Genomic DNA, 26,409 nt, shown 5'->3' on the forward strand with positions numbered 1-26,409 from the left:
CCCCTCCCCACTCCTCCAGCCCCACTGCCCCCTAATTACCAGCTCAGAGTTTGGGTCCAGCATCCCGTTGCAGCAGGCAGGGACTGCCCAAATCACTGAAGCTCTCTGAATCAATTTGGAGAGCTTTGAATCAATTCAGATCTTTTAATTGGTCCCCTGATTCAATTAAAAGATTCTGCCACTTAACCAGGCCAAATCTCCTCTGAATCGAATCAGCACCCAAAGCTCCACATGGTCCCCGATTCAGTTAGAAGATTCGGCCACTTAACCAGGCCAGATCTCCTCTGAATCGAATCAGCACCCGAAGCTTCACATAGCCCTACTCATACATCAGAATTTCCCAAAGGACTGAAACTTTCCCTCAGCTATGCTAAAGAACAATTCTTTAGAAATGCCTATTGCTTCCAAGTCCAAAACTGAGACTACCTAAAAGCACAAGACAGAGTTTTCAAATATTAACTTTAAACGATGGCTAGAACTCCCTTCTAATCAGCACAGAGGCAGAAAAGGATCTTGGTGTCATTACTGATTCCAAAATGAACATGGGCCACCAATATGGGGACATGGTCAGAAAGGCTAACCGCACCTTGTCATGCATCCACAGATGCATCACGAGCAGGTCCAAGGAAGTGATCCTCCCCCTCTATGTGACACTTGTCAGGCCGCAGTTGGAGTACTGCGTCCAGTTCTGGGCGCCCCACTTCAGGAGAGATGTGGACAGCATGGAGAAGGTCCAGAGGAGGGCCACTCACATGATTAGGGGGCAGCAAGGCAGGCCCTATGAGCAGAGGCTACAGGACCTGAACCTATTCAGCCTCCACAAGAGAAGGCTGAGGGAGGATCTGGTGGCTGTCTACAAACTGGCCAAGGAGGACCAGCAGGCACTGGGGGAGTCCTTGTTCCCACGAGCACTACTAGGAGTAACAAGGAATAACAGCCATAGGTTGACTGAGGGTAGATTCAGGCTAGATATCAGGAGGTGCTACCTCACAGTCAGGGTGGCTAGGATCTGGAACCAACTTCCAAGGGAAGTGGTGCTCGCTCCTACTCTGGGGGTCTTCAAAATGAGGCTAGATAATCACCTGGCTGGGGTTGTTTACGGCAGGCCGCAAAACCTGGAAACTGGATCCCGGAAAGGGATCCGGAGCCTGACAGGCTGCAAAACCCAGAAACCGGATTCCTTCACGTGGCAGGGGGTCGGAGTTGATGATCTGCTCAGGTCCCTTCTGACATCACCAACTATGAAACTATTTGCCAAGATATTGAGTAGCGAGAAAGACAATTTCAGTCTGCATTTCTGAAAATTAGACAGTTTTCTTCAGAGCTCATCTCCCACTAAGTGGGGTTTCTTCCCCAAGTCCTCATTTTCAACGAACTGCTGTATCTTCTCAAATGTATGTCCTTGACTCAGGGCCTGAACTTTATTCTTGTAGAGTCTTTACGCCTTCTGTCAAAATGCACAAAGAATCCCAATCTGCTCACATGCAGTTTTTCCTGTATTGGTATCACCTTTTCCCATTGCCTATCTCTCTCATTTCTTAAATGATCATTCTTGCTACTCCACAAATGCAACTTAGCATCTTTATCTGTCACCCCTATCATGGAAAACTGAGGTTTCTTTATTGCACAACACTCTGATCCATACAACAGCACTAGCCTTATCACTCTTCTGTAGATTTTTGCATTCAAATGAATTGACATGTCTCCTAAAGCATTCCACTCATTTCCCTCCATTTTGATGATGCTTTACTTGTTTTGTTCCTAATTCTGACCTCTCGCCTTTTTCTTGTATAGTGGACCTCAGATGCTACATTTTGCACAGGTAGTACAAGCTATTCATCCAGTCTTCTCAGTCTAAATATCTTTCTTCCTTCAGAAATCCCTCTCAGTTGAGGACGAGTGTCTTGCCTGCATGTCCAAAGATGGTTTATGAGGCCTATCCAGGATCGACAGACTCTGCTGCAGCTTGGTCATATGTTTCCCTGTGGGGTAGCGGGCGCTGGAATGTGCAATTGGCCTGTAGCGCACTGTTTCTGCTGCTTTAGCTTTTCCATCTCCTGCTGTTGTCATGAGGTTTCAAAGTTCTGAGATCCGTGCAGCAGACTCTTCCTCCATTTGGGGTGGTCCTCAGCAACAATGGCCTATGAGCTGACATTTCTTTAAGCTGGACTTGAGGACATCCGTGAAGTGCTTCCTCTGCCCTCATCTCGAGCATACACCTTAGCTGAGCTCAGAGAATAAAACTTCCTTTGGAAGTCTGGAGTCAGACATTTGGATAACATGGCCAGCCCAACCAAGTTAATGTTGGATGATCTTCATCTCCATACTCGTGTTTGCTTGCAGGAGGATGCTAATGGTAGTGCATCTGTCTTCCCACTGGATTCAAAGGATCTTTCACAGGCAGTGCTGATGGTATTTCTGCAACAACTCCTTATGTTTCCTGTAAGCTGTCTGTGCCTCAGCTCCATACAGCAAGGTAAGGATCATGACTGCTTGATAAACCATGAGCTTGGTTTCATAGCTGATGTTGTGATCTTTGAACACCTATTTATTCAGGTGTCCAAAGGCTGCACTTGTACATTTGATGTGATGTTGGATTTCATCATTCATGTCAGCCTTTTGTGAGATGGCTCCAAGGTATGTGAAATACTCACCCTTCTCCAGAGTTTCACCATGGGTTGCGCTGGGGACTGTTCATTAGGAGCTTGTTGGTGAAGGACCGTAGTCTTCTGAATGTTAAGCGACCGTCCCATTTCCTTGTACACCTCGGGAAAGACGTTGATAATTGCCTGAAGGTCTGCTTCTGAGTGAGCGCACACTACAGGATCATCAGCACATTGGAGCTCAATGATTGAGCTTGGGTGGTCTTGGTTTTGGCTTGGAGTCAGCTGATGTTAAAACAGCTTACCATACATTCCGTAGTTTAGCTCCACCCTGACTAGAAGCTTGTTGGTGGTCAGATGTAGCACCATGTCAAGAAATATTGAGAAGAGTGTTGCAATGATGAGGCAGCCTTACTTACCTCCTGTTTTAACCTAAAAGGGATCTGTGATAGATCCATTACTGAGAACCAATGCACACATGCCATCGTGGAGCAGGCAGAGAATCACGACAAATTCTGGTGGTCATCCATACTTCAGAAGGATCCTCCACAACATTTCTCAGCTAAGAGAGTTAAAAGCTTTTGTGAGGTCAAAGGCAGCCATGTAGAGAGGCTTAAGTTGTTCCTGGCATTTCTCCTGGAGCTGGAGAGTTCTGAAGTTCATGTCAGTTGTGCCTCTTGATGCCCTAAACTCACAATGAGATTCTGGGAGGAGCTCTTCAGCAAATGGAAGGAGACCATTCAGAAGGGTTCTTGCAATGCTTTTTCTTGTGGTGGACAGCAAGCAGATCCCTCCCTAGTTCCCACAGTTGGGCTCGTCTCCTTTCTTAAATATTTTCACAATCATGGCATCCCTGAGTTCATCAGGGATTTCCTCATCATTTCAGATCCTTAAGCTCTCTGATGTGAGCTCCTCTCCTCCCTTTTTGAAGATTTCAGGGGGTATTCCATCCACTCCAGATGCCTTGCTGTTCTTCATCTGCTCAATGGCTTTCTTCACCTCATCAAGGGTTGAAGGGATTCTGAGATCATCTCTGACTGAGTATTGCAGGATGGAGTTGATCACATTCTCATCAACAGCAGAGTCTTGATTGAAAAGGTCTTCAAAATGTTCTTTCCAATGGGCATTGATAGCTATCCTTTCTTTGATCAAGTCTCCTCCATCCTTAGGTTTCAAGGGGGTTGGTCCTTGAATGTTTGGACTATAGATGTCTTTGGTGGCACTGAAGAAACTCTGCATATTGTGGATGTCAGCAAGATGTTTAATCTTCTTAGCCTTGTCTTCCCATCATCTGTTCTTCATATTGTGGGTCCTCCTTTGGACCTCTGCTTTGGTTTGTGGGAGATACAAGGCCTTTTGTGCTTGGCAAAATGACACCAACTCCTACGCAAAAGAAATTGTACTTGCAATCGGTCAACTCTTGGATCTCCTAGTCATTCTCATCCAATAAGTCTTGATGTTTTCTAAGAGAGAATCCAAGGGTCTCTTCATAGATGTGAATGATGGTGGCCTTGAGGGCTATGAAACCCCACATGCTGCTAACATTCTCCCATTGCTGTTGATTGGAATTCACCAGTTTTTTATTGAGGTGCTAGTGGGAGAGGTCTTCTTTGCTTGGATCCTTGAGTCTTTCAACCTTGATCTTCTGTTGGCATTGATTCTGCTGCAGCCATGGTTTGGGAGCCAGTTTGAGTGATGTAACTGAGCAGATAAGTTGGTGATCAGTCCAGCAATCATCAGCCCCTAGTATAGCCCAGATGATATGGACATCTTTGTGATACTGGGCACGGATGATGACATCATCAGGTCAATCAAGTGTTAATGCTTAGATTGTGAGTGTTGCCATGTCGTCTTGTGCCTGTTTTTCTGGTGGAACAGGATGTTGGTGATGGTGAGTCCATGTTCTGTGCATTTGGTCAAGAGGAGGATGCCACTGGAGTTGAACTTCCTACTCCCTCCTTGCCAATGGTTCCATTCCAGAGGTTCGAGTCCCTTCTGACCCTAGCACTGAAATCACTGGGAAGAATAAGTCCATCTCCCTCCAGAACATCAGAAAGAACTTGGTCAAGGTTGGCATGGAATTCCTTCTTGGTTTCATCGGCAGCATCAGGAATCAGGGCATATGCACTGATGACTGGCATATTGGCTCTCCACCAGTTTACGATGGACAACTACAGAATCATAGAAAATTAGGGTTGGAAGGGACCTCAGGAAGTCATCCAAGTCCAGCCCCCTGCTCAAAGCAGGACCATCCTCAATTAGATCATTCTAGCCAGGGCTTTGTCAAGCTGGGTCTTAAAACCTCTGAAGATGGAAATTCTACCACCTCACTAGGTAACTTATTTCAGTGTTTCACCACCCTCCTAGTGAGAAAGTTTTTTTCCTAATATCCAACCTAAACCTCCCTTGCTGCAATTGGAGACCATTGCTCCTTTTTCCGTCATCTGTCATCACTGAGAAGACTAGCTCCACCCTCTTGGAAACAACCATTCAGGTAGTTAAAGGCTGCTATCAAATCCCTTCTCAGTCTTCTCTTCTCCAAACTAAATACACCCAGTTCTCTCATCCTCTCCTCAGAAGTCATGAGTCCCAGCCCCCAAACCATTTTTGGTGATCTCTGCTGAACTTTCTCCAAGTTGTCCACATCCTTTCTATAGTGGGGGGCCCAAAACTTGTTACAGTACTACAGATATAGTCTCAGCAGTTGAAAATACAGCAGAATAATTATTTCCCTCAAGCTGCTAGCAACACCCCTACTAATCCAGCCCAGTATGCTGTTAGCCTTCTTGGCAACAAGGGAACACTGCTGACTCATGTCCAGCTTCCCCCAGATCCTTTTCTGAAGAGCTGCTGCTTAGCCAGCCAATCCTCAGGCTGTAACAGTGCATGGGCTTGTTCCATTCTAAGTGCAGGACTTTGCCCTTGTCCTTGTTGAACCTCATGAGATTTCTTTTGGCCCAATCTTCCAATTTGTCTAGGTCACTCTGAATCCTAGTCCTATCTTCCAGTGTATCTACTATACCCCCCAGCTTGATGTCATCCTCAAACATGCTGAGGGTGCAATCCATTCCATCTTCCAGGTTGTTAATGAATACACTGAACAAAACCAGCCCCAGTTCTGACCCCTGGGGCACTCCACTTGATACAAGCTGCCAGCTAGATATTGAACCAGATTACTACCCATTAAGCCCAACAATCCAGCCAGCTTTCTATCCACCTTACAAAATCTATTCACCCAATTCATACTTCCTCAGCTTACTTGGGAGATGGTACAAGAATGCTGTGCGGAAAAACGATGTGGGAGTCATTGGGTGCTCATTAATTCCAATGGGGAGTTGTCTTATTAGTTCTTTCTTAATGGAAAAACCAACTCCATGAAGTTGGTATTCTCCTTCTTGTTTACCCTTCCAGAAGAAGGTATCACTGCCTCCATGTTCTTTGAGCTGCCCATTTTCCACTCTCCCATTCTCTTGCTCAAGTGTAGCTAAACCAAAGTTGCGTCACTTGAGTTTCTGGGCCATGACTGCAGTGTGGCACTCTGGGCATTCCCTATTAGGGTTCTCCATGAGGGTCCTGATGTTCCAGGTACCAAACATGATGGTATGTCTTTGCTAGTATTTTTGACTGCAGTGAAGGTGATCCCACTGAATGCAGTTATCCATTCAAGAAGAAATACAGAATACTGTGTTAGACAGGGTATGTACAGGGTACTTTTTCTAGCCCCCTCCCCATATGCAGTGAGCACAGCGGATCCTGAGGAGGGCTGGTCACAGTTACAGCTGCCAAATCACACTCCTGTCTTGTCACAATCCTGCTCCCATCACCATTAGCTGGTCACAAAAGGACTTGAGGATTTTGCTGAAAAAGCTGTTTTCATGGAAGATGCCTGTGTGTGGCTTCTTTTATTGCAGAGAAGCTGCTGCACATCAGCTTCCACATGGCTCTTGACAGAATGGGACCTTGATCCAATGCCAACGAGACCAAGAAAACTGGGGATCTCATTCCACTGCAACTTTCATTCACCTTCGTAGCTGTTGAGATTCTATCATCTTCTTCCACCTGCTTTACCACTGAGGACTTGTAGACCAAGGGTGAACAAAACATGGCCCACGGGTCAGATTTGGCCCATGAGGCCATTCTATCAGGCCCGCTGGGCTCCTAAAAAAAAATGTAGAAAATTAATATTTCTGTGACCTTGGTTCCTGTCAAAAATGACAGGAACCATGGGCAGTAGGACCCAGGGGAAGCCCGGTGGGCTCCAACAACAGTGGGGCCCGCCCAGCCCCACCAGAAGCCCCAGCTTCTGGGTGGGAACATGCGACTGCCCCAGCACAGGAAGCTCAAGTAAGTGCGGGAGGACCCTGGGCAGGGAAGGACACGCAGGGGAGGAAGTGGACCCTCTCCACCCACACCCAGTGCCCTGCACTGCAGCTGCTCACAGCCTGCGTGGGGCTGCCTCTGCCCGCCCTGGACAGCCCCATGAGGGCTGCAAGCGCTGGCAATGTGGGGCACTGGGTATGGGGGGGGGCGCTTCCCCCCCCCATGCTCAGCTTTTCCCTAGGCTCCTTCCCTGCATGGAGAAAAGTAGCCCCTCACCTGCCCCATGGCTGGCGCCCCACGCTACAGGTGCTCACATCCCACGTGGGGCTGTCCGAAGCAGGCACAGACGGCCCCAGAAAGGCTGCGAGCAGCTGCAGCATGGGGCACCATCCATGGGGCAGGGGATGGGCTGCCTTCTCCCCCCCCCCCCCCCCGCGCTCAGCATCAGCTTGTAACCCAGCCCCAATGCAAGGTTGGCAGTGAGGTGGGTTACAAGCTGGTGCTGAGCGTAGGGAAAAGTGGCCCCTCACCCACCCCATGGCTGGCGCCCCACACTGCAGCCACCTGCAATCTGCATGAGGCTGCCTGTGCCTGCACCAGACAACCCTGCGTGGGCTTGCAGCAGCTGCAGCGCAGAGCACTGGCCATGGGACAGGCAAGGGGCCGCTTTTCCCCATGCTCAACACCAGCTGCTTCCCTGCCGGCAAACAGGGGGTTGGGGCTGTGTGCTGCCCCCCACTTGTACCACAGGGCTGGGGGACACTGGGTGTGAGCCAGCAGGGAGTCAGCGGAAGCACAGGGCCCACACTGGTGTCCCGGGGCCAGTGCTGGTGGGGCCCAGAGCAGGGTGGCAGAAGCGCGGGGTCCCAGCTGGCAGGGGCTCTATAGAGCCACGCCAGCTCCCCCCTTCCTGCTGGTGCAGCCCAGCCCAGCTCCACAGACCCCTGCTGGCCTGTGCCCCAGTCTGGGTCCCACTGGTGCTGCCCCTGGGACATTGGTCCCAAAACATTGGGATGTTGGTCCCAAGATGGTGACCGGGTGTGGGGCACCTGTCAAGGGGCAGGACTACCCACGTGGCCCTCGACAGCCCGCCAAAACTGGGTAAGCAGCCCTCCGCCCAAAATAATTGTCAGCTCCTGCTGTAGACCCATGGATGGGAGCTGGGCAGGCTTATTATAGTGGTGACCTGTACTTGCCATGTAACTGCACCGTCAAAGAATACATGTGGTTTTTTGGGAGGCACACACACACTCATATACATATACATACATACATACGTGTGTAGATGTCTGTCTGTCTGTCTGTATGAGACAGAGCGGGAGTGAGAGCAAGCGAAAGAGAAAAAGAGTGGCATTTTGTTTGAATCATGGAGAAACAGTGGTTAAAACATAGCTATCTAGCTATAGATATAGCTAGCTATATCTATCTGTAGATCTAGAAAAGAGATGCATGGTTAGAGGACAAAAGGACAGGCCTTATGAGGAGAGGCTGAGAGCCATGGGCTCTTCAGCCTGGAGAAGCGAAGGCTCAAGGGGGACTTGGTGGCAGCCTATAAGTAGATATAGGATGTACAACAGGAACTGGGAGAATGTCTGTTCACCAGGGCACCCCAAGGGAAGATTAGGTCTAATGGTCACAAACTGCTGGAAGACGGTTTTTAGACTGGATATAAGAAAAAAACTTCTTTACCACCTGAGTCCCCAGAGTCTGGAATAGACCCGCCCCCCGGATGTGGTGCAAGCATCCACTTTGGATACTTTTAAGGAACTTGTGGATACCTAACTTGCTGGGATCATTTGACCCCAGCTGACTTTCTGCCCCTTGGGCAGGGGGCTAGACCTGATGATCTTGCAAGGTTCTGTCCGGCCCTTATGTCTATGGAATCTATCTAGAGACAGGGGTGTTTCATTTTAATTACAGAAAAATGTGGATTTGGGGAGTTTAAGTTAGAAAATTTTGGATTTTTTTTTAATCAGTGAAAACCGGGATCATGGAAGCAGTTACACTTGTGCTTTCTTACTGAAGTTAGTTTGGCTTGTTATGGAGGCAGTGATCCTCTGGATCAGGCTGCACAACTTGGAGCTTATATTTTTCCTGAGTGGTTTGGGGGAGCTAAGAGAAGGGCGATGGCCTTATGAAAAATGCTTTTTTCAGGAAAGTTTCAAAATATTTGTTTCCTGCTGCTGTAATTAAAAAATATGGAGACTTTGAACTGTAGTTTTCTTCTTTTAAATGTGTATTTTACAAGCTAATGCACAAAATGCATACTTTGTTTATAAATTTCTATGCTGTGAATCCATAACAAATAACAGAACCATATTCCAACATATGTAGAGGCAGATTTAAAGGAATTAAAATTATGAAGTGGGGGAGTAGATTTCTGAATGGACTCTCTCTCTAGTTGTACTCTCAAAATAAATCATACAAAAATAAACATGATGATACTGTCCCAGAGTATGAGACAGATTAGGAAGTAAGGATACTTAAAATTCTTTCTTTTAATCTCAAAGAAGCTCTGGAGGTGGGCTGAAACAAAGAACATGATGGGAAGTAAAAGCCAAAATGGACTGAGAAATTAAAAAAAACATGAAGGAATTGATCAGACAACCTTCATCTTAATTTTGGCCAAAATATACACAAATGTAATAAATCAGTATGAGATTTGCAAAAGGCTGATAATTACAAGCAAGGCTCACTTTAACAATATTGTTGTGATTCTGAACCCCACAGTTTAAGAGAAAATGTATGTACATTTACAGATAAAATCCTAATTATCTAGGAAGCAAAATGTAACCCCCAAACATAATGGGGACTAAGGAAGCAGCAGCAACCAAAAATTAGAACTATCCTAGAATCATTCAAACTGGTAGCAATTGTTATATAAAAAGACTGCTTACCTCTAATGTGAATGAGAGAACCACATCAGATTTTGACAGCTGAATCTCATTTTCATCACCTATGTCCAAGAAAGCTGAATTCTGTGATCGCTTCAACTTCTGCAATTTAAATTCTGGGCCACCTTTAGACACTGGAAGACTTTCCAAATTTGCCATTAACAAATTCACTGAAGACCGCAACTCTTCTATATACATGCTCTCCATTTCTTTCGCTACAAACTTTGGAAATTTTCTTTCCTTGAAAATATTGTTGAAAATTTCGAATATCATTAATTATGTCACAGTATACAAATTTATTAATTAAATCAGACAAATGCTTTCAGTCAAAATAATAAAACAAAATATAAATTTGAAAGCTAAGGCTTATCTAGTATTAGGTTTTTAAAATACGTGACTTTTGAAAGTCTCTAACTATACTTCTGCCATTAGCTGAAAAGAAGCAATTCAAATCAAGATTTCCATCAAAATCTTTAAATACACAAACCAACTGGCACCCTCTAGTCTAGAAAACTTACAGAGATAAAGAAATTAAGGAGCATCTATCAAAACAGCCAAAATAATTCCTTCCTCCTGCATTCTAGATACAAGTACATGTATGCATATTAGGCATATTAGGCAAGCACGGTTCTTGGAGTAGATGTGATGTCTTTTATTAGACCAATGACTAGTTGGAAAAGAGTTCTTTGCAAGCTTTGGGGTGCAGTCACCCTTCTTCAGGCATACAGAGTCGCTACTGGTCTCAGACTCTGAGGAATGAGAGAAGCTAAAAGTGGGACAGGATGCCCATGAGAATGTAAATAAGTAGCAATTAGAAAGACAAAAAGGTAAAGCAGGGAAGGGAGCAGAAAGAAAAGGTCAAAGTGAAATAATACATGGTAGAAAAGAGGCTGTCTGTGAAAAAGGAAATAGCTGGAGATCAGGAAAACAGGAATAAGAGAAGTTAAAAGTGTGACAGGATGTCAGTGAAAATATAAATAGGTAGAAATGAGAAAAATACAAAGGTAAAGCAGAGAAGGGAGGGGGTACAAAGCAGGGACAAAAAAGGCCAAAGGGAAATGCTACAGTGGTAATAATACAAGGTAAAAGGAGGCTATCAATGAAAAAGGAAATAGTTGGAAATCAAGAAGACAAAGGGCAGAAAAGTAGGGAAAGGAAGGGGAGAAAAGGCTTGGTAGGTGGGAAGAAGAATGTAAGAGGTCAGGTCAGGCACGTACCATGCGAATCAGATGTTGAGTCCATCATTTTTTTACCTTGTATTGTTCCCACTGTAGTGTTTCCTGTTGGCCTTTCCTCTCCCCTGATTTCTTCACCCTCCCTTTCCTGTTTTATCTTTTATTTTTCTAATTTCTACCTATTTACACTCTCACTGACATCCTCCCACACTTTTAGTTTCTCTTATTCCTTGGAGTCTCAGACCAGCAGAGACTCCCAATGTCTGAAGAAGGGTGAGTGCACCCAAAAGTTTCCCCAGAACTTTTTTCCAACTACTCAGTTGATCTAACAAAAAGATCACATCTACCCAAGGAACCTTGCCTGCCTATGTCCTTAGACCAACACGGCTACAACCAACAACCCAGCTGCATGCATATTACACATTTTCTCTGCCTTGTTTGCATGCTTATTAATTGTCAATATTAAATAAAAATCTAACCAAGTCTCTCACATCTTTGCAATATGAAGCTTCAATAAAAGTCCAATATCAAATATTTTTTCTATTATTTTTATAAAGGTAAAAAAACCCTGTTTCTTTAGAAGACAACACTGATCTTATAGGAAGAGATTTATTTTAAAACCAAAGTTATAAAGTAGCTCATTTTTACTCACTAACAGAGTTCATTTTTATTCGCTAGTCTTCAGAAAGATCACTGATAGCCTTCTTCTTCTAAAATATTTACCTTATTTTTTTGGTTATTATTGTGTTTCCCTACAGTCAACTGGGAATGTAAAACCACTATATAAGCTATGTGATCTATGGACAAGGAAATACAACTACTAATTCATCACAGGCTATGAGAAGTAGACATGCTGAATTTCATTAAAATCTTTATGGTTGCTCTTTATAAAATATAAGAAATATTAAATGTACCACCAACACTTACCTATCAGATAGTAAGGGATAGAGCTTAAGTGATATTCTCAGTGAAATATGAGACACCTTGATACCTGGTACAATGATCATGCTTATGCTGAGGGAATACATAAGGTAAAATTTTGAAGATTTAATGATGATCCATGGTTTCAGGACAAGCAACCAAAAACTTTTAAACAAATCTAAAAGTCAAATTTGACATAGGCTTTGAAACCAGTGCATTCAATTTTGTTTTAATTTTTCTTTGTGAGGTGAAACTCATGGTGATTTTTATCCCAAAAGCTTTACAATGTTACACTATTCTGTGAGAGTTGTCGAATGCATATTTTGACTGTGCGTGAAAAGTTTCAGTTTCCAGTCAGTACTTGTATTAAAAGCTCTTTCCTCTTACTTATTGTCCTTTTGTGTTTCTTGTCCTTTACTTCAGTTAGTTTCCATCAGTTTGATATTTAAGGATCTGACACAGCCCTGATTCTGGGCAGCAGCAGAAGCACTGGTGGTAAAAAGAGTGACTTCATTTAAAATTTCTATATATTTGTAAAAGTGAATTGTGCAATTTGCCACTACTATGGATTTGAAAACTTTCTGCACTCAAAAAAGGAGCTACTTGTCCTATTTGATATATGCCTGTGGCTCATGAAAGTATAATCTAGCACAAAGATTGATTTTTTTTTTTTTTAAACAGAATTTTTAGGAAATTCAAGTTGTGAGAAATTATGATAGCACGCTGCCTTTAAAATGTTTCAGAAGTGAGAAGGATAGATATAAGTTTACTTTCCTGGCTCTATTTAAAATTTGAGAGGGAAGGTGTGATGCGACTAACAATGTGGAATCAAGAGATCATGAGTCAACTCAGCTTAGTTTAACACTGCAGAAGGCTTATAACAAGGTAATTAGACCTAGGATAAGATGCCACAGTAATTAAGAAGGCTGGCTGGCTTTGACAGCTAAGGTACTTCCATGTAAAATAAGTATGCAAATATTTTATAGCAAGATGCCAATATTGTCAAAAATTTGTATTGCAGACAGGAAGAAAAATTGGGAGGGAAGGCCTACAGACGTGCATGGATAAATAAGCAACTCAGACAGGCCCTTTAGAATCAGCAAAGGATTTACAAGCAACAGAGAAAAGGACTCATCAGTGAGGAGAGATATTTTTTTCTGTGATCGAAGAATGGAGGAATAAAGTGAGAATGGCCAAGGTTTAGATAAGTTAGATATTGAGAAGAATATTGGAATGCATAGCAAAACTTCATTGATCATACAAATATAAAGAGAAACAGAAGGGAAGAACTGATGATGTTGGGTTTTTTCAACTTATAAATGCTATTGTCCTTTGGAGGCCAAGAGGAGGAGGGCTTGCCTCCCTCTGAAGCACTGGAGACTGCCCACAGCTAATGGTGGGATTTTGATTTAAGTGCCCTGGTGCTCTCACCAGTACTTAGAACTGAGAGGTTTTTGGCTAAAAGGCCTTCTTGCTTTTTTGTTCGGGGTCATACTGGTGACCAGACTTGGGGCCAAAAACGAATTTTTACTCTAGAACAGACTGGCAAGACTAAAAGTTTTTGCTTTGCTTTACAGCAGAGTGTGCCACAAACCCATCTGTGGGGTACCCCTGTAGTCCCAAGTCTGTTCCCCACTATCCTGCTGCTTGCCCCAAGGAATAGTCCAAGGTTTGCCCTAGGATAACGCCAAGCCTCAGTTCTGCTGTCCTCACACTGCACCCCACAGCTGTAGCAAAGGAATCTCTCCGGTAGCCCCGGTAGTTTCCCTTTGGGTTTTGACAGAAATGCAGGCCCCCCTTTCCACAGAATGTGCTAGCCTGGAGTGTCACTTGCCTTCACATCATGCTTTACCACAGGCAAGGAGTGAAGTAACAAACAACAAAAGGATTTATTATATAGTAGAAATGAGCTGTACAAGAATAACTGACCATGTCGTTTGAAGAGAAAACAAAATGACAAGTAAAGTTTCTCCTCCTCATCTGGCTACAACCTAATCCTTCAGAGTTCTGCCAGTATTTTCAGCGATCATCCCTCCTGCTGATCTGCCAGCCCTGACCACTGGGGACTTGAGACTCCCACAAAGCCTGGGATAATTCAAAGACCATGACTCTCTCATAGATTACCTCTAAATACCTCCAAGCCAGCCCTATCCCAATTGTGGACGAGTCTCAGAATCCTCTAGACATTTCTTTTCTTCCTGGAGCATCTGGATTTCCTCTACCTATTTCTCTGGGACTCTTTCACTCTTGTGGGGTTGATTTTCCCATTACAGGCAGGCAATCCCTTGGCTGCCCATCCCAACAATAGCCTCTTCTGCCCGTGTTTAGGACTGGCAGTTGTTCATGTCTTAGTAATACCATGGCAAGAGATACATCGCAGTTTTGCCTCCGCCCTTTTCCTTACGTATGCATTCCTCAGTTTCTTTCACTAAACCATGAAATCATAAAAATACATACAGGCAGCATAACATAATCCACACAAGGATAAAAATGACAAATTAATATAGTATAACATTGTTTTTTAATGAGATCCCACAAACCAGATCAGTAAAACAAAATTTAAAAAGCATGCACAACACTCCACAAACACCTCAAAATATTGTGAGGTTCCTGATACATAGGACTCCATACTTTTCCTGCAAACCTCTGAGCATATATCAACTGTCCAGCTTCCGTGAAGCCATAGGCTGCATGTCACATGACCACAGAGCCAAGTTCCCCCCCACCACACACGTAGCCTTCCCCTCCCCTTGACCTAGGCGCTATGCTGGAGGACTGAGGGGGGACCTGGAGAGCCCAGCTGCCACTGCTGTGACAGGAGAGCCAGGGGAGCAGGGGGGAGTGAGAGAAGGCAGCTGGGTGGGCTGTAGTTGGGCAGCCCTGTATTAACCAATGATATCTCTGCTACTGCAGTGTCAGGGCATTAATAGTAATCTTGCCTCCCCAGCTTTTACTTGTGGGATGCTATATGCCAGTGGAGAGTGCCCTTTTTTGGCAAGCATGCCACAAATAAGCTCCACACCTTCCCAAATGCTTCTCCAACCCCCTTCTTCTGCATCATCTGCTGCTCTGTTTTCTGCTCCCAACCCAATTTGCTGCTCTGTTTTCTGCTTCCTCCCTTATCTGGCACTATGCTAGGTATCCCCTTCCCAATCTGTCATGTGCCACACACACAGGCTACCGATGCCACATGTTGGCCACCCCTGCTGTAAAGCATCCTCGGCATACATGGTTGTGTACCCAGTAGTTAGGTGTGAGGGTTTGAAGTGATGTTTTACTGGAATGCTTATGTAAACAGTTGCCTGCATATGCAGGGGACTGGGCTTGACAGCCTTGGAGGCCTCTTCAAATCCTATGCTCCTATGAGACACAAACCTTCTCTGAAAGATACAATGGCTACCTGCAAGCTTGATATAACTGATAAATCTATGGTTAGGAACATTTCAACAAAATGGAGCAAACCATTCCCTTTTGATAAACTGAGTCTGGAAGGTTCTTAGACCTAGAAAACTGGATGACCTTGGACATATGGACTCCAAAATGCTGATGAATTCTGAAACAGAAGATTGGAAAGGCTAGGAAAAGAAGCACAATTTAGGTTGAGCCACTGCAAGAGAGGAAGAATGGGTGCTGACAGATTGTTGGATTAGACTATGTAAATCATATTTCAGCACAGGGTCTTGGGGACAAGAATTATGGGGCAGAAGGTTAGTTTGTTCACTGGATCAGTCTCTAAGATAATATATTCAGTTTTCTAGGTCTAAGAACCTTTTAAAGCCTTTTCAGGCAGGAGTGTCAAATATTCTGCCCACAGGTTGGCTCTGGCCTGTGGAGCTGTAGCATCTGACCTTTTGGGCTCCCAGGAGGCCCAGGAGGAATTCAGAGGCATCAAATCTTGGGTTTTTATAGTAACTTTTTATGAATGCTTCTAAAATATACTTTCTTTTTCCTTAACAGAGGTTGCAAAGGGCATACCTGTCTGCATGGTAATAAGTACAGCTGTGCAAATAATTCATAACACAATTTATTCAACAATTTTTTTTTGTTTGTACAATATCAGTGAACAAACAATTTTGGCAAATTAATTCATTACTTAAAATGATACAACATTTCTCAGGAATTCTGTTTACTCCCTAGTGTATATATAACAAATTGACCTTTCAAAGTAGTAACTGATTCTTCAAATGTGATTGGTCAATAAGTAATACAACCTTGCTGTTGCTTCCTAATTGTATCAACTTAACCAAGAATTTGGGACACATTTCTATGAGAATGATTCATGGAAAAAATAAAAGGATGTTTGCTTGTTGTCTATTTTTTATTGCTTGCAACAAAAATGTTCACTTTTTCTTTTAAAGGTATATCTTATTTTCCCTGTTTTTGCTGGGGGGATTCCCTGGTCATTACTCAAAATGTTAAACACTGAAGTTATATATATGTTAATGAGACAACCATCTTTTAAAATCTAAAATTCTCTTCCTGTCAGCTGCTCAGTTGTCATCCTTTGCTCCTCTAATGGCACCATTGCATTTGTCCCTGGCCACTGTAAAGTCAGTTTAGTTAGGACCCATATCTGTAATGTACAAATAAAATCCATTCTTTGAGATTGTACAGAGTTCAGATCAGGGCAGAAAATGGCCATACATATATATACACAGCTGCCCGTGCCTTTGATTTGCCGAGCATTTGCTCAGTCGGCTGTGTGAGTTTGGGGCACGTGTTCCGAGAAGTTGGGAGTGATTGCTGACTGCTGAGTGACCGCTGATTGCCTAGTAATTGGTGCTAAGGCCTGACAGAAGCCTTAACGAGGAGACAGAGCCAGTCCAGGCCCAGCAGGGTATAAAAAGAGACAGTCCAGGCAACCAGGGAGCCAGTGACCGGGGGCCGCAAACAGGGTAAAGCAGTTTGCAAGCCAGTTCCTAGTCAAGTTGGTGGGCACTCCCCAGCTTTTTGAGGGGCAAGTCTTTCAGCTTGGTATGAGGAAGCAGGAATAAAAGGAACCCTTTGGGGCCAACGAGCAACAGACCAGCTTCCAGGTGAGTTCATTAGGGGAGGTCTGCTTGGAAGAAGAGCAGTAAGAGAGAGAATGCAGATTAAGAGACACAGGAAAATGGCTGGAGGACGTCGCAATGCCAGAGCCACTGCCTCTGCTTGCACCTGTGAGGTTTCTGTCCAGGCATGACTGCTCACCATTGTGGGGACTGCAGCTTGCAGGCTCTTGGGGGTGACTGTGGTGCAAGCGGTGCCTCCTTGTGGTATCTCTGAGGGAACAGGCAAGAGAATTGTGGGAGAACATGGTGAGGCTTTGAAGCATCCTCTGCTATAAGGCACTCATTGATTTAGCACTGGAGTAGAACTCCAGGACCGTGGAGGAAGAAATGCCGGATGCAGTGCTAGAGAAGAGAGAGGACATGGACACCCAAGAGGGTGGAAGCTGGAGGCTTGTGACTTCTGGCAGCAAGCAGAAATCTTCACCTCTACCTCTAGTCATTCATCTGGAGAACAGATATGCAGCCCTAGCAGCAGAGAGGGAGGAGCACGTTCCAGTGGTGGAGGAAGATAGAGCAGGCCTAACCAAGGTGGGAAGTAGCAAGATGACTGCCACCAAGAAGCAATGGGTGATGGTTGGAGACTCCCTTCCACGGGGGATGGAGAGAGCCATCTGTCAACCTGACCTTTCGTCTTGGGAGGTCTGCTGCAGCTTGCCCAGAGCCTGGATCTGAAATGTCCTGAAAGGACAACCAATGCTCATCCACCCCATGCTTCTCATCCACGTGGGCACCAATGGTACTGCCAGGGGAGACTATGAGCAGATCAAAAGTGACTACAGGGCTCTGGGTGCAAGGGTGAGGGGGTCTAAGGGTCAGGTTGTGTTCTCGTTGATCCTTCTGGTCAAGGGAAAGGCCCAGGCAGGAGCAGATGCATCCTGCAGATCAATGCCTGGCTGCGTAAGTCATGTCGCCAGCAGGGCTTTGGCTTCTTTGACCATGGGATGTTGTTCCAAGAAGGACTGCTGGGAAGAGATGGGATCCACCTGATGAAGAGAGGGGTGTTTTAAACTAGGCTCACCAAGGGATGGAAAGCAAAGCCCTGAGGTTAAGTGGGGAAGCGGGAGACCTGGAGGAAGAGCAGGGAGGAGTGGGCAACAGAGGAGGTGCTCTCATATTTCCTGATAAATCAGGACAATCAACTAGTTACCTCAGGTGCCTGTACACAAATGCATGGAGCCTAGGAAACGAACAATTGGAAGTCCTTGCACAGTCAAGGAACTATGACATGACTGGAATAACAGACTTGTGGGATAGGTCACATGACTGGAGCACTGTCATGAATGGATATAAACTGTTCAGGAAGGACAGGGAAGGGAGAAGAGGAGGAGGAGTTGCACTTCATGTAAAAGAGCCATATGATCGCTCAGAGCTCCAGTATGAAGCTGGAGATAGGCCTGTTGAGATTCTCTGGGTTAGGGCCAGAGGGGAAAGCAACAAGGGTGATTTCATCGTGGGGCCCTGCAATAAACTACCAGACCAGGAGGAAACAGTGGATGAGGTTTTCTTCAAACAGCTAACAGAAGTTTCCCAATTACAGGCCCTGGTTCTCATGGGGGACTTCAATCACGCTGACATCTGTTGGGCAGGAAATACAGCAGTGTGCCAGCAATCCAGAAAGTTTTTGGAGAGTATTGGGGACAACTTCCTGGTGCAAGTGCTGGTGCAGCCAACTAGGGAACATGCTCTTCTTGACCTGCTGCTCACAAATAGGGAAGAATTGGTGTGGAATGTAGTAGTGGATGGCAACTTGGGCAGCAGTAACCACAAGATGATTGAGCTCAGGATCCTGAGGAAAAGAAGGAGAGCAGCAGAGTAACGATCTGGACTTCAGAAAAGCAGATTTTGACTAACTCAGGGAATTCACGGGATAAATCCTGGGATGCCAGACTAAGGGGGAAAGTATCCAGGAGAGCTGGCTGTACATGAAAGAAGCCTTACTGAGAGTGCAGGAACAAAGCATCCCAATGTTCAGGAAGATAGCAAGAATGGCAGAAGACCAACTTGGCTTAGCAGGGAACTCTTCAGTAAACTAAATCACAAGAAGGAAGCTTACACGAAGTGGAACCTTGGGCACATAACTAAAGAAGAATGTAAGAGCGTTGCTCGGGCATGCAGGGATGGAGTCAGGAAGGCCAAAGTACAACTGGAGTTACAGCTAGCAAGGGGTATGAAGGGTAACAAGAAGGGTTTCTACAAGTATGTCAGTAATAGCAAAAGGAAGATCAAGGTAAGTGTGGCTTCCTTACTGAATGGGGGAAGCAGCCTTGTGACAAAGGATGCAGAGAAGGCTGAAGTGCTCAATGCCCTTTTTTTCTCCAAAGACTTCATAGGCAAGGTCAGCTCCCATACTACCGCACTGGGCAGCACTGGCCTCAGTGGTGAAAGAACAGGTTAGGGACTACTTAGAAAAGCTGGACATGTAGAAGGCCATGGGGCCGGATAGGATGCTCCTGAGGATGCTGAAGGAGTTGGCTGATGTGATTGCAGAGTTACTGGCCAACATCTTTGAAAACACATGGCAATCAGGAGAGGTCCCAGATGACTGGGAAAGGGAAAACATAGTACCCATATTTAAAAAAGGGAGGTAGAAGGATCCAGGGAACTAGACCAGTCAGCCTCACCGCAGTCCCTGAAAAACTAATGGAGCAGATCCTCAAGAAACCCATTTCTAAACAGCTGGAAGAGAAAAAGTTGATTAGGAACAGCCAACATGGATTCAGCAAGGCCAAGTCATGCCTGACCAATCCGACTGCCTTCTATGATGAGGTGATTGATTCTGTGGATGCAGGACCAGTGGATGTGGTGTACCTTGCTTTTAGCACAGAATTTGATACAGTCTCCCACAACATTCATGCATGCAAACTAAGGAAGTATGGGCTGTATGAATGGACTATAAGGTGGATAGAAAACTGGCTGAAGTATCGGGTGCAGAGAGTAGTAATCAATGGCTTAATGTCTAGTTGGCAGCTGGTATCAAATGGAGTGCCTGAGGGCTCAATCCTGGGACTGGTTTTGTTGAGTATCTTCTTCAATGACACCAAGTTGGGGGGAGTAGTAGATATGCTGGAGGGTAGAGCTAGGATTCAAAGTGACCAAGACAAATTAAAGGATTGTTCAACAAGGACAAGTGCTAAGTCGTGCACTTGGGACAGAACAATCCTACGTACCACTACAGGCTGGCAGCTGACTGGCTGGGCAGCAGTTCTGCAGAAAAGGATCTGGGGGTTACAGTGGACAATGACTTGAATATGAGCCATGAGCCAGCAGTGTGCCCTTCTTGCCAAGAAGGCTAATGGCATACTGGACTGCATTGTTAGGTGTGTCACCAGTAGGTCAAGGGAATTGATTATTTCCTCTATTCAGCAATGGTGAGGCTACATGTGGAGTACTGTGTTCAGTTTTCAGCCCCTGCTACAGAAAGGATGTTGACAAATTGGAGAGAGTCTGGCGGGGGGCAACAAAAATGGTGAGGGGGCTAGGAGACATGACTTGAGGAAAGATTGAGGAAACTGGGCTTATTTTTTCTAAAGGGGAGACTGAGAGGTGACTGAACAGTAGACTTCAACTGATGGAGCTAGACTGTTCTCAGTGGTGGTAGATGACAGAACAAGGAGCAATGTTCTCAAGTTGCAGTGAGGGGAGTCTAGATTAGATTTAGGAAGAATTTTGTCACTAGGAGAGTACTAAAACACTGGAACAGGTAACCCAGAGAGGTGGAAGAAGCTCCATCCTTGGATGTTTTCAAAACTCACTAGACAAGGCTTTGGCTGGGATAATCTACTTGGCGATAGTCCTGCTTTGTGCAGGGTGCTGGACTAGATGACTTCCTGAGGTCCCTTCCAACTCCAACCTTCTGTTATCTACAGAAGTCTTGGTTTTGAGAAACGAGGCATTAACGTGTATTGTGAAAAAGCATACACTTACAAACAACAAATATGTTTAATAACCTTGCATATTTTGGGTAAAAGGCTGAATTAGATGAGAAAGTAATGAAAAGAAATGTATTTCGTCTTACTAGAATTATTTTGAAGATGAAGATATGGGCATTGGCAGTTAAAGTCTCATGTATTAATCATTTTTCTTTTCTTTAAAAAGTAGACGAGGTAAACGAAGACTCAGAAATTTTTGGTTGGGAATTTATCAAAAGGTATCATTAGGAAATTACTCAATACCTCAGGAGTGTGATAAACAAGTAATCATATTGCTGTGAATGCAACGATCTCCCTCCGTGAAGTGTGTCATAAAAGATTTGATTTCATAGACGTTAGGGCAGGAAGGGACCTCAGATGATAGAAATAGTGGACATAAAGAGAATCAAAGCATCTGAGAAGAACTAAGCAAGGTCGCAATTTGCCTACCAGGACAAATATAGAAATAATAACAACATCCAGCCTAGGTTATGATAGAGTACAATGCCAATGTAATCCAAATGCTTTAAAATAATTTTTCAATACCAACAAATCTCCAGTTATTTTAATTTAGTATCTAAATGTACCTACATATGAGTGCAGGAGCTGCTCTAACACACTGTAATTAAAGTGCATCAGAACAGACTCGATTAATCAAGTCTGCTGAAGCGTGCTAATTACCGTGCTCCAGCAGCCTTCCATGTCTCGTATATATGCATCCCTGCGCTTCAGAACAGTGGCAGGGATGCTTGAACTAAAACTTGTTCAATGAGCTTCAATTCAAATGTCCCCACCGCCATTTTGAAGCATGGGGACACTGATACACAAGATGTTGCTGCTTTTTTAATTACAGCAGCTCTGAGAGTCACTCTAATTAAAGCGCCACCCCCCTCCAGCACCAAAGCATGTGTGAAAGTGCCCTAGATTTGTATAGTATTCCCTAGAATGACTTCATCAGTTAGAAATAAAAAAACATTAACCAGTATTTTGATAAGTATAATGACAATGTTTAAATTGTCATAACTATAAAATATGTATTCTTTTAATTTATTAATTCATTCAACTCCCCAGTGATGGGTACATTCATTCAGGATGACTGAATACCCCATGAAAGGGGCTCAGGTGAAGTCACAACTACTGGAGCTTGGCCATGACGATATGCAAATTGCACTTCCCCCACCCAATACATTTTGACACATGATACAATTTCACACAGGAGAAAAAAAATGGTAGAGAAGCTACAAAACCAAATAAAACTACAACTGTTTTCCTGCATATAAAACAAAGCAAAATGTAGAGTGGGTAAAAGACCTTGAGATCAACGTCAAGCTTAAAATACTAGATTAAAAATAAGCAAGAGCTGTTGGGACCGCAGACACATACACACACACCTCCCCCATAACAAAGGAAGTGAAAAATAGTTGGCACCTCATTCTTACAGTCATAGCAAAGTAATGAAAAAGTGAAAATAAGCATCAGTTGTAGTTGCGATCACCCATTGTTTAGAGCAGGGGCAGGCAATTATTTTGGCTGGAGTGCCGCATAATGAGTTTAGTGAGCTATTGAGGGCTGCAAGGGTAGCCCCACCTGCAATAGATGCCCCACCCCATGGTCACCATCTTGGGACCAGAAGTTCTGCCCTCTAGCCCTTGACTTTTGCCACCAGAAGTCCCTCCTCTTACCCCCAGTAAGTAACTCCATTTGGGAAGAGGATTTGCTATCTTGGCACCAGGAAAAAACATCAAATTATATACTAAAAATCAAATACTGACAATAACATATTTTAATTTTATTTTGAAAAAATTGGACTGATTTGTGCAAGTTTGTGTCATATATAGAGAGGTGATTGCATAGTAACCCCAAATTAAGTCTTACTCTTATATATTGCGCGGGACATGGAGGAGTATAGGAGGTATGGGTGGATGGGTATGGGGTTTGTGGGGGGATGTAAGAGAGAGTGTGGGGGTAATGTGTGAATGTGGGTGGGTTTTGGGGGGGTGAGTTTGTGGGGATGTGTGGGTGGGAATGGAATTTGTGGGGTGTGTGGAGGGAGAGGGTGACTGGGGTATATGTAGGGCACATGGGTGTGTGTATGGGGAGGGGTGCATGTGAAGAGTGTTGGGGAGGTGTGGGGAGTATGGTGTTTGATTGCATGTAGGGGACGGTGCGATTGTGGGGGCGGGGGGCGGGAGAGGGTATGGTTTGCAGGTACGGTGAGGCATGCATGGAAGCCCTCCACACATGCCCCCCTGAACCAATCAGCACCTGCCCCCCCCCTGCAACAGCCTGCACACCCTGTGGTGTCACCCTGACACCACCAACAGCATTCATCTCCTGTCCTGCTCTGCCCCCCCGCCTGCTCTGGACTGACCCAAGTGACAGTGGATCAGCCGGAACCTGTGGGCACAGCCTTGACCCCAGCCCATCCTGTGCCTGCTTTGCACCACCCGCAGCCAGGTAAGGGCTATGCATGCAGGTCCCCACTGGTACCATGGGGCTAGGGCCATCGGTGGTGGCAGCCAGAAGGAGCCACCACTGCCTGGGCTGCCTAGAAAGGCAGTCCACATGTGAAGCCACCCTAGCCCCACTGTGTGCCCAGGGAGCAGCAAAAAGTGCCACAGTTGGACAATGCCTGGGTCAGGCAGGACCAAGGGATCCACCAGGGGCCCGGCAAAACTCTCTGTAGGCTGTATCTGGCCTGCAGGCCATATTTTGCCCACCTCCGGTGTAGACCTTAGTTTTGGGACAGAAAAAACACCAAATTTTCCCTTCATTAAGGAACATCTTTTTATATCATCTCACTTACTTCTTCAGCCCTAGCTATGAAGAATTCCAGTATAATTGGGGATACATAACCAGAAATCATTACCGATATAAGTATTATATTTTTATAGGAATTGGGCATGAGCTACAAAGGGTCAGATCTGGAGCCAAGGTCATCAATGTGGGGTTGTTTGGCTTTTGGGTCTTTGTCCTGATCTAGTTTTTTGGGGGGTTTTATTTATTTTTCTGTTCATATAATTCTTGAGGCTACAAATACTACCTGAGATTATATTTATCAAGTGACTTTCCTGACTTTTTCTATATTGTTCCTATACACGATAATTCTTCCACAACCCCTTGTGATATGACCTAAGTAGCCTTTAGGTTCAGACCTGGTTCCTATGTATAGTTATTTAATCATTAGTTATTTAATCTGTTACTGAAATCCCAATATTTGTTTCTTCATTTGGAGATGAAAGTTGAGGAGAGAAAAACAACAATACAAACTGAAATTTGGCCAGAACACAATGGCTGCAGTACCAGTCTGATTTAAGGCTCTTTGGAACATTGTTATGTCTAATAAATATCAGACTCTAGGAACATTTCTTATTCTGCTGGTAATGGGACCATTTTTCTTGTGGAGTAAATGCTTACAGCAGGGGTGGGCAATTATTTTGGGTGGAGGGTCGCTTACTGAATTTTGGCAAGGCATCAAGGACCACATAACAGGCAGCCAGAGGCAGATATTAATTTTCTAAATTTTTTAGGGGCCCCGCAGGCCGGATAGAATGGCCTGGTGGGCCGCATCCAGCCTACGGACTGCATTTTGCCCACCCCTGGCTTACAGGAAGGAGAAAAGCTCTCTCAACTGTGATTTGATTTCCTAATTGGTATAAAAATCAGTTAAGATTTTAAATATACTTGGGTTTAAGCATCCTAACTGATCAGCTGAAAAAAAGATGAATAAATATTAAAAAATGCTCTCAAAGACTCTTTCTGATCCTAGATCAGCACATATCTAAAAAGACTTGCCTTTACTAGGAGGGGTAATTCATTTTTTTTTTTTTTTTTATGATAAATATATTTCTGGTATTTTTATGAACTCTCAAAATCACAAATTTTATACAGGAAGAACGAATATTGTGCTCTTGGAAAATTTCAGAAATGTGTTGATCACCAAAAAGTGCAGTTATTCTTTTTAAGTTAGAATACTGCTTGTATGAAAGCCAGCTTTCAACGAAAGAATCTATTCTTCTTAACTTTGAAGGATGAGAATAAAAGGCCCTGGGAATAGGTTATCCTGTATAAACAAATCCTCAGATTTCATACAGCCAGTCTTAATTATTTTATTCCTTTCAGAAATATCTGAGCCACGCATGTTTGTAGTGGAAATGACTAATACATAAAAAAAAAAAAAAAGTCAGTTCTATTTATTCCAAGTGTAATACAAAAAAGGAGGTTATAATGTGCCTTCTCTGTTTATTTTGAAGAACTTGATCACTTGGGTCTAGGTGACCTTTCGGTCTCTTACCTGCTGCAACACATCTTATCCTAGATGATCAACACAGAAAGGAAGGGCTCTTGTACAAGGACTTCCCTTTAGAAACTTTTAAAGCTTTGCTTTCAATATAGAGGGTATGAAGGTTCATAGTTTGCAAAATCCTGCACTTGATGCTCAAGAACTGTGCTGCTTTCCAAGTGATGGTATCGTATAGAAAGAGTAAAAAAAAAAAAAATTGACATATTTCCAGAATACAGGTTTCCCTCGATTTATGCACGTTCTTTATATGCAAATTCACTTTTATGCGATGAGCATATACAGACCCATCATTTGTTATATGCAAGGTAAATTTGCTTTTAAGTGATCAGCATAGATGCCCCTCACATCCAAGCAGGTAAGTTTGTAGGGGGAGGAGATAGGGCCATGGCCCCACTCACCCCAGCCCTGGCTGCAGTGGCCTCAGGAGCAGCTGGCACCAGCTGCCTGCAGCCGCTGGGCTGCACTGTGCTCTGCCTGTCCCTCTGTACCTGAGCTCCACTTATCTACACTACAGGCCGTTGGTGTCAGCTGCTCCCAGGGCCACTCCAGTATGGGCTGGGGTAAATGCGGATAAATGGAGCCCCAGGCAGTGCGGGGCATGGCACTCATCCCAGCTCTGGGAGCAGCCAACACCAGCTCCCTGTAGCAGCTGGGCTGCATGTGCCCCGGACCTCCCGGGGCTCTACTGGTCCCCACTCACCCCAACTCCTGCTGCAACAGCTCCGGGAGCACCCGATGCTAGTTGCCTGTAGCCTCTGGGTTGCATTGTGCCCTGGTGCATGCAGCTGGTGTCAGCTGCTCCTGGGGCTACTCCAGCATGGGCTCGGGTGTGGACAAGTAGAGCCCTGGGCAGTGTGGGGTGTGGCAATAACCCCAGCCCTCGGAACAGCCAACACCAGCTACCCGTAGCAACTGAGCTGCACCGTGCACCAAGTCCCCTGGGGCTCTGTTGGTCCCCACTCACCCCAGCCCCAGATGCAACAACCCCAGGAGTAGCTGACACCAGCAGCCTGCAGCCGCTGAGCTGCACTGGGTATCAGTTGCTCCCGGGACCACTCCAGCTTGGGCTAGGATGAGTGTTGGCTGCTTCCAGGCCTGGGGTGAGTGCCGTGCCCCGTGCCACCCAGGGCTTCACTTCTTCACACTCACCCCAGCACGTGCTGGAGTGGCCCCAGGAGCAGCTGACAGCAGCTGATTGCACCAGGGCATGGAACAGCCCAGCTGCTACAGGCAG

The 26,409-nt window shown here is 44.9% G+C and overlaps 1 protein-coding gene across 1 annotated transcript in view; it reads right to left on the reverse strand.

Moving 5' to 3' along the window:
• The window catches only part of CADPS2 (calcium dependent secretion activator 2), a gene marked incomplete at its 5' end in the record, with an annotated part of 600,328 nt that overhangs the window by 302,114 nt on the left and 271,805 nt on the right, over positions 1-26,409 (reverse strand). Inside the window, one exon of the mRNA XM_019543957.1 lies at positions 9,821-10,057. Within this exon, the coding sequence (XP_019399502.1) occupies positions 9,821-10,057 (237 nt within the window). The remainder of the gene's footprint in view (positions 1-9,820; positions 10,058-26,409) is intronic.

The sequence above is a fragment of the Crocodylus porosus genome, unplaced genomic scaffold, assembly GCF_001723895.1.
Source record: "Crocodylus porosus isolate Cpor-Errol unplaced genomic scaffold, CroPor_comp1, whole genome shotgun sequence".
In the NCBI taxonomy this organism is placed as follows: Eukaryota; Metazoa; Chordata; order Crocodylia; family Crocodylidae; genus Crocodylus; species Crocodylus porosus.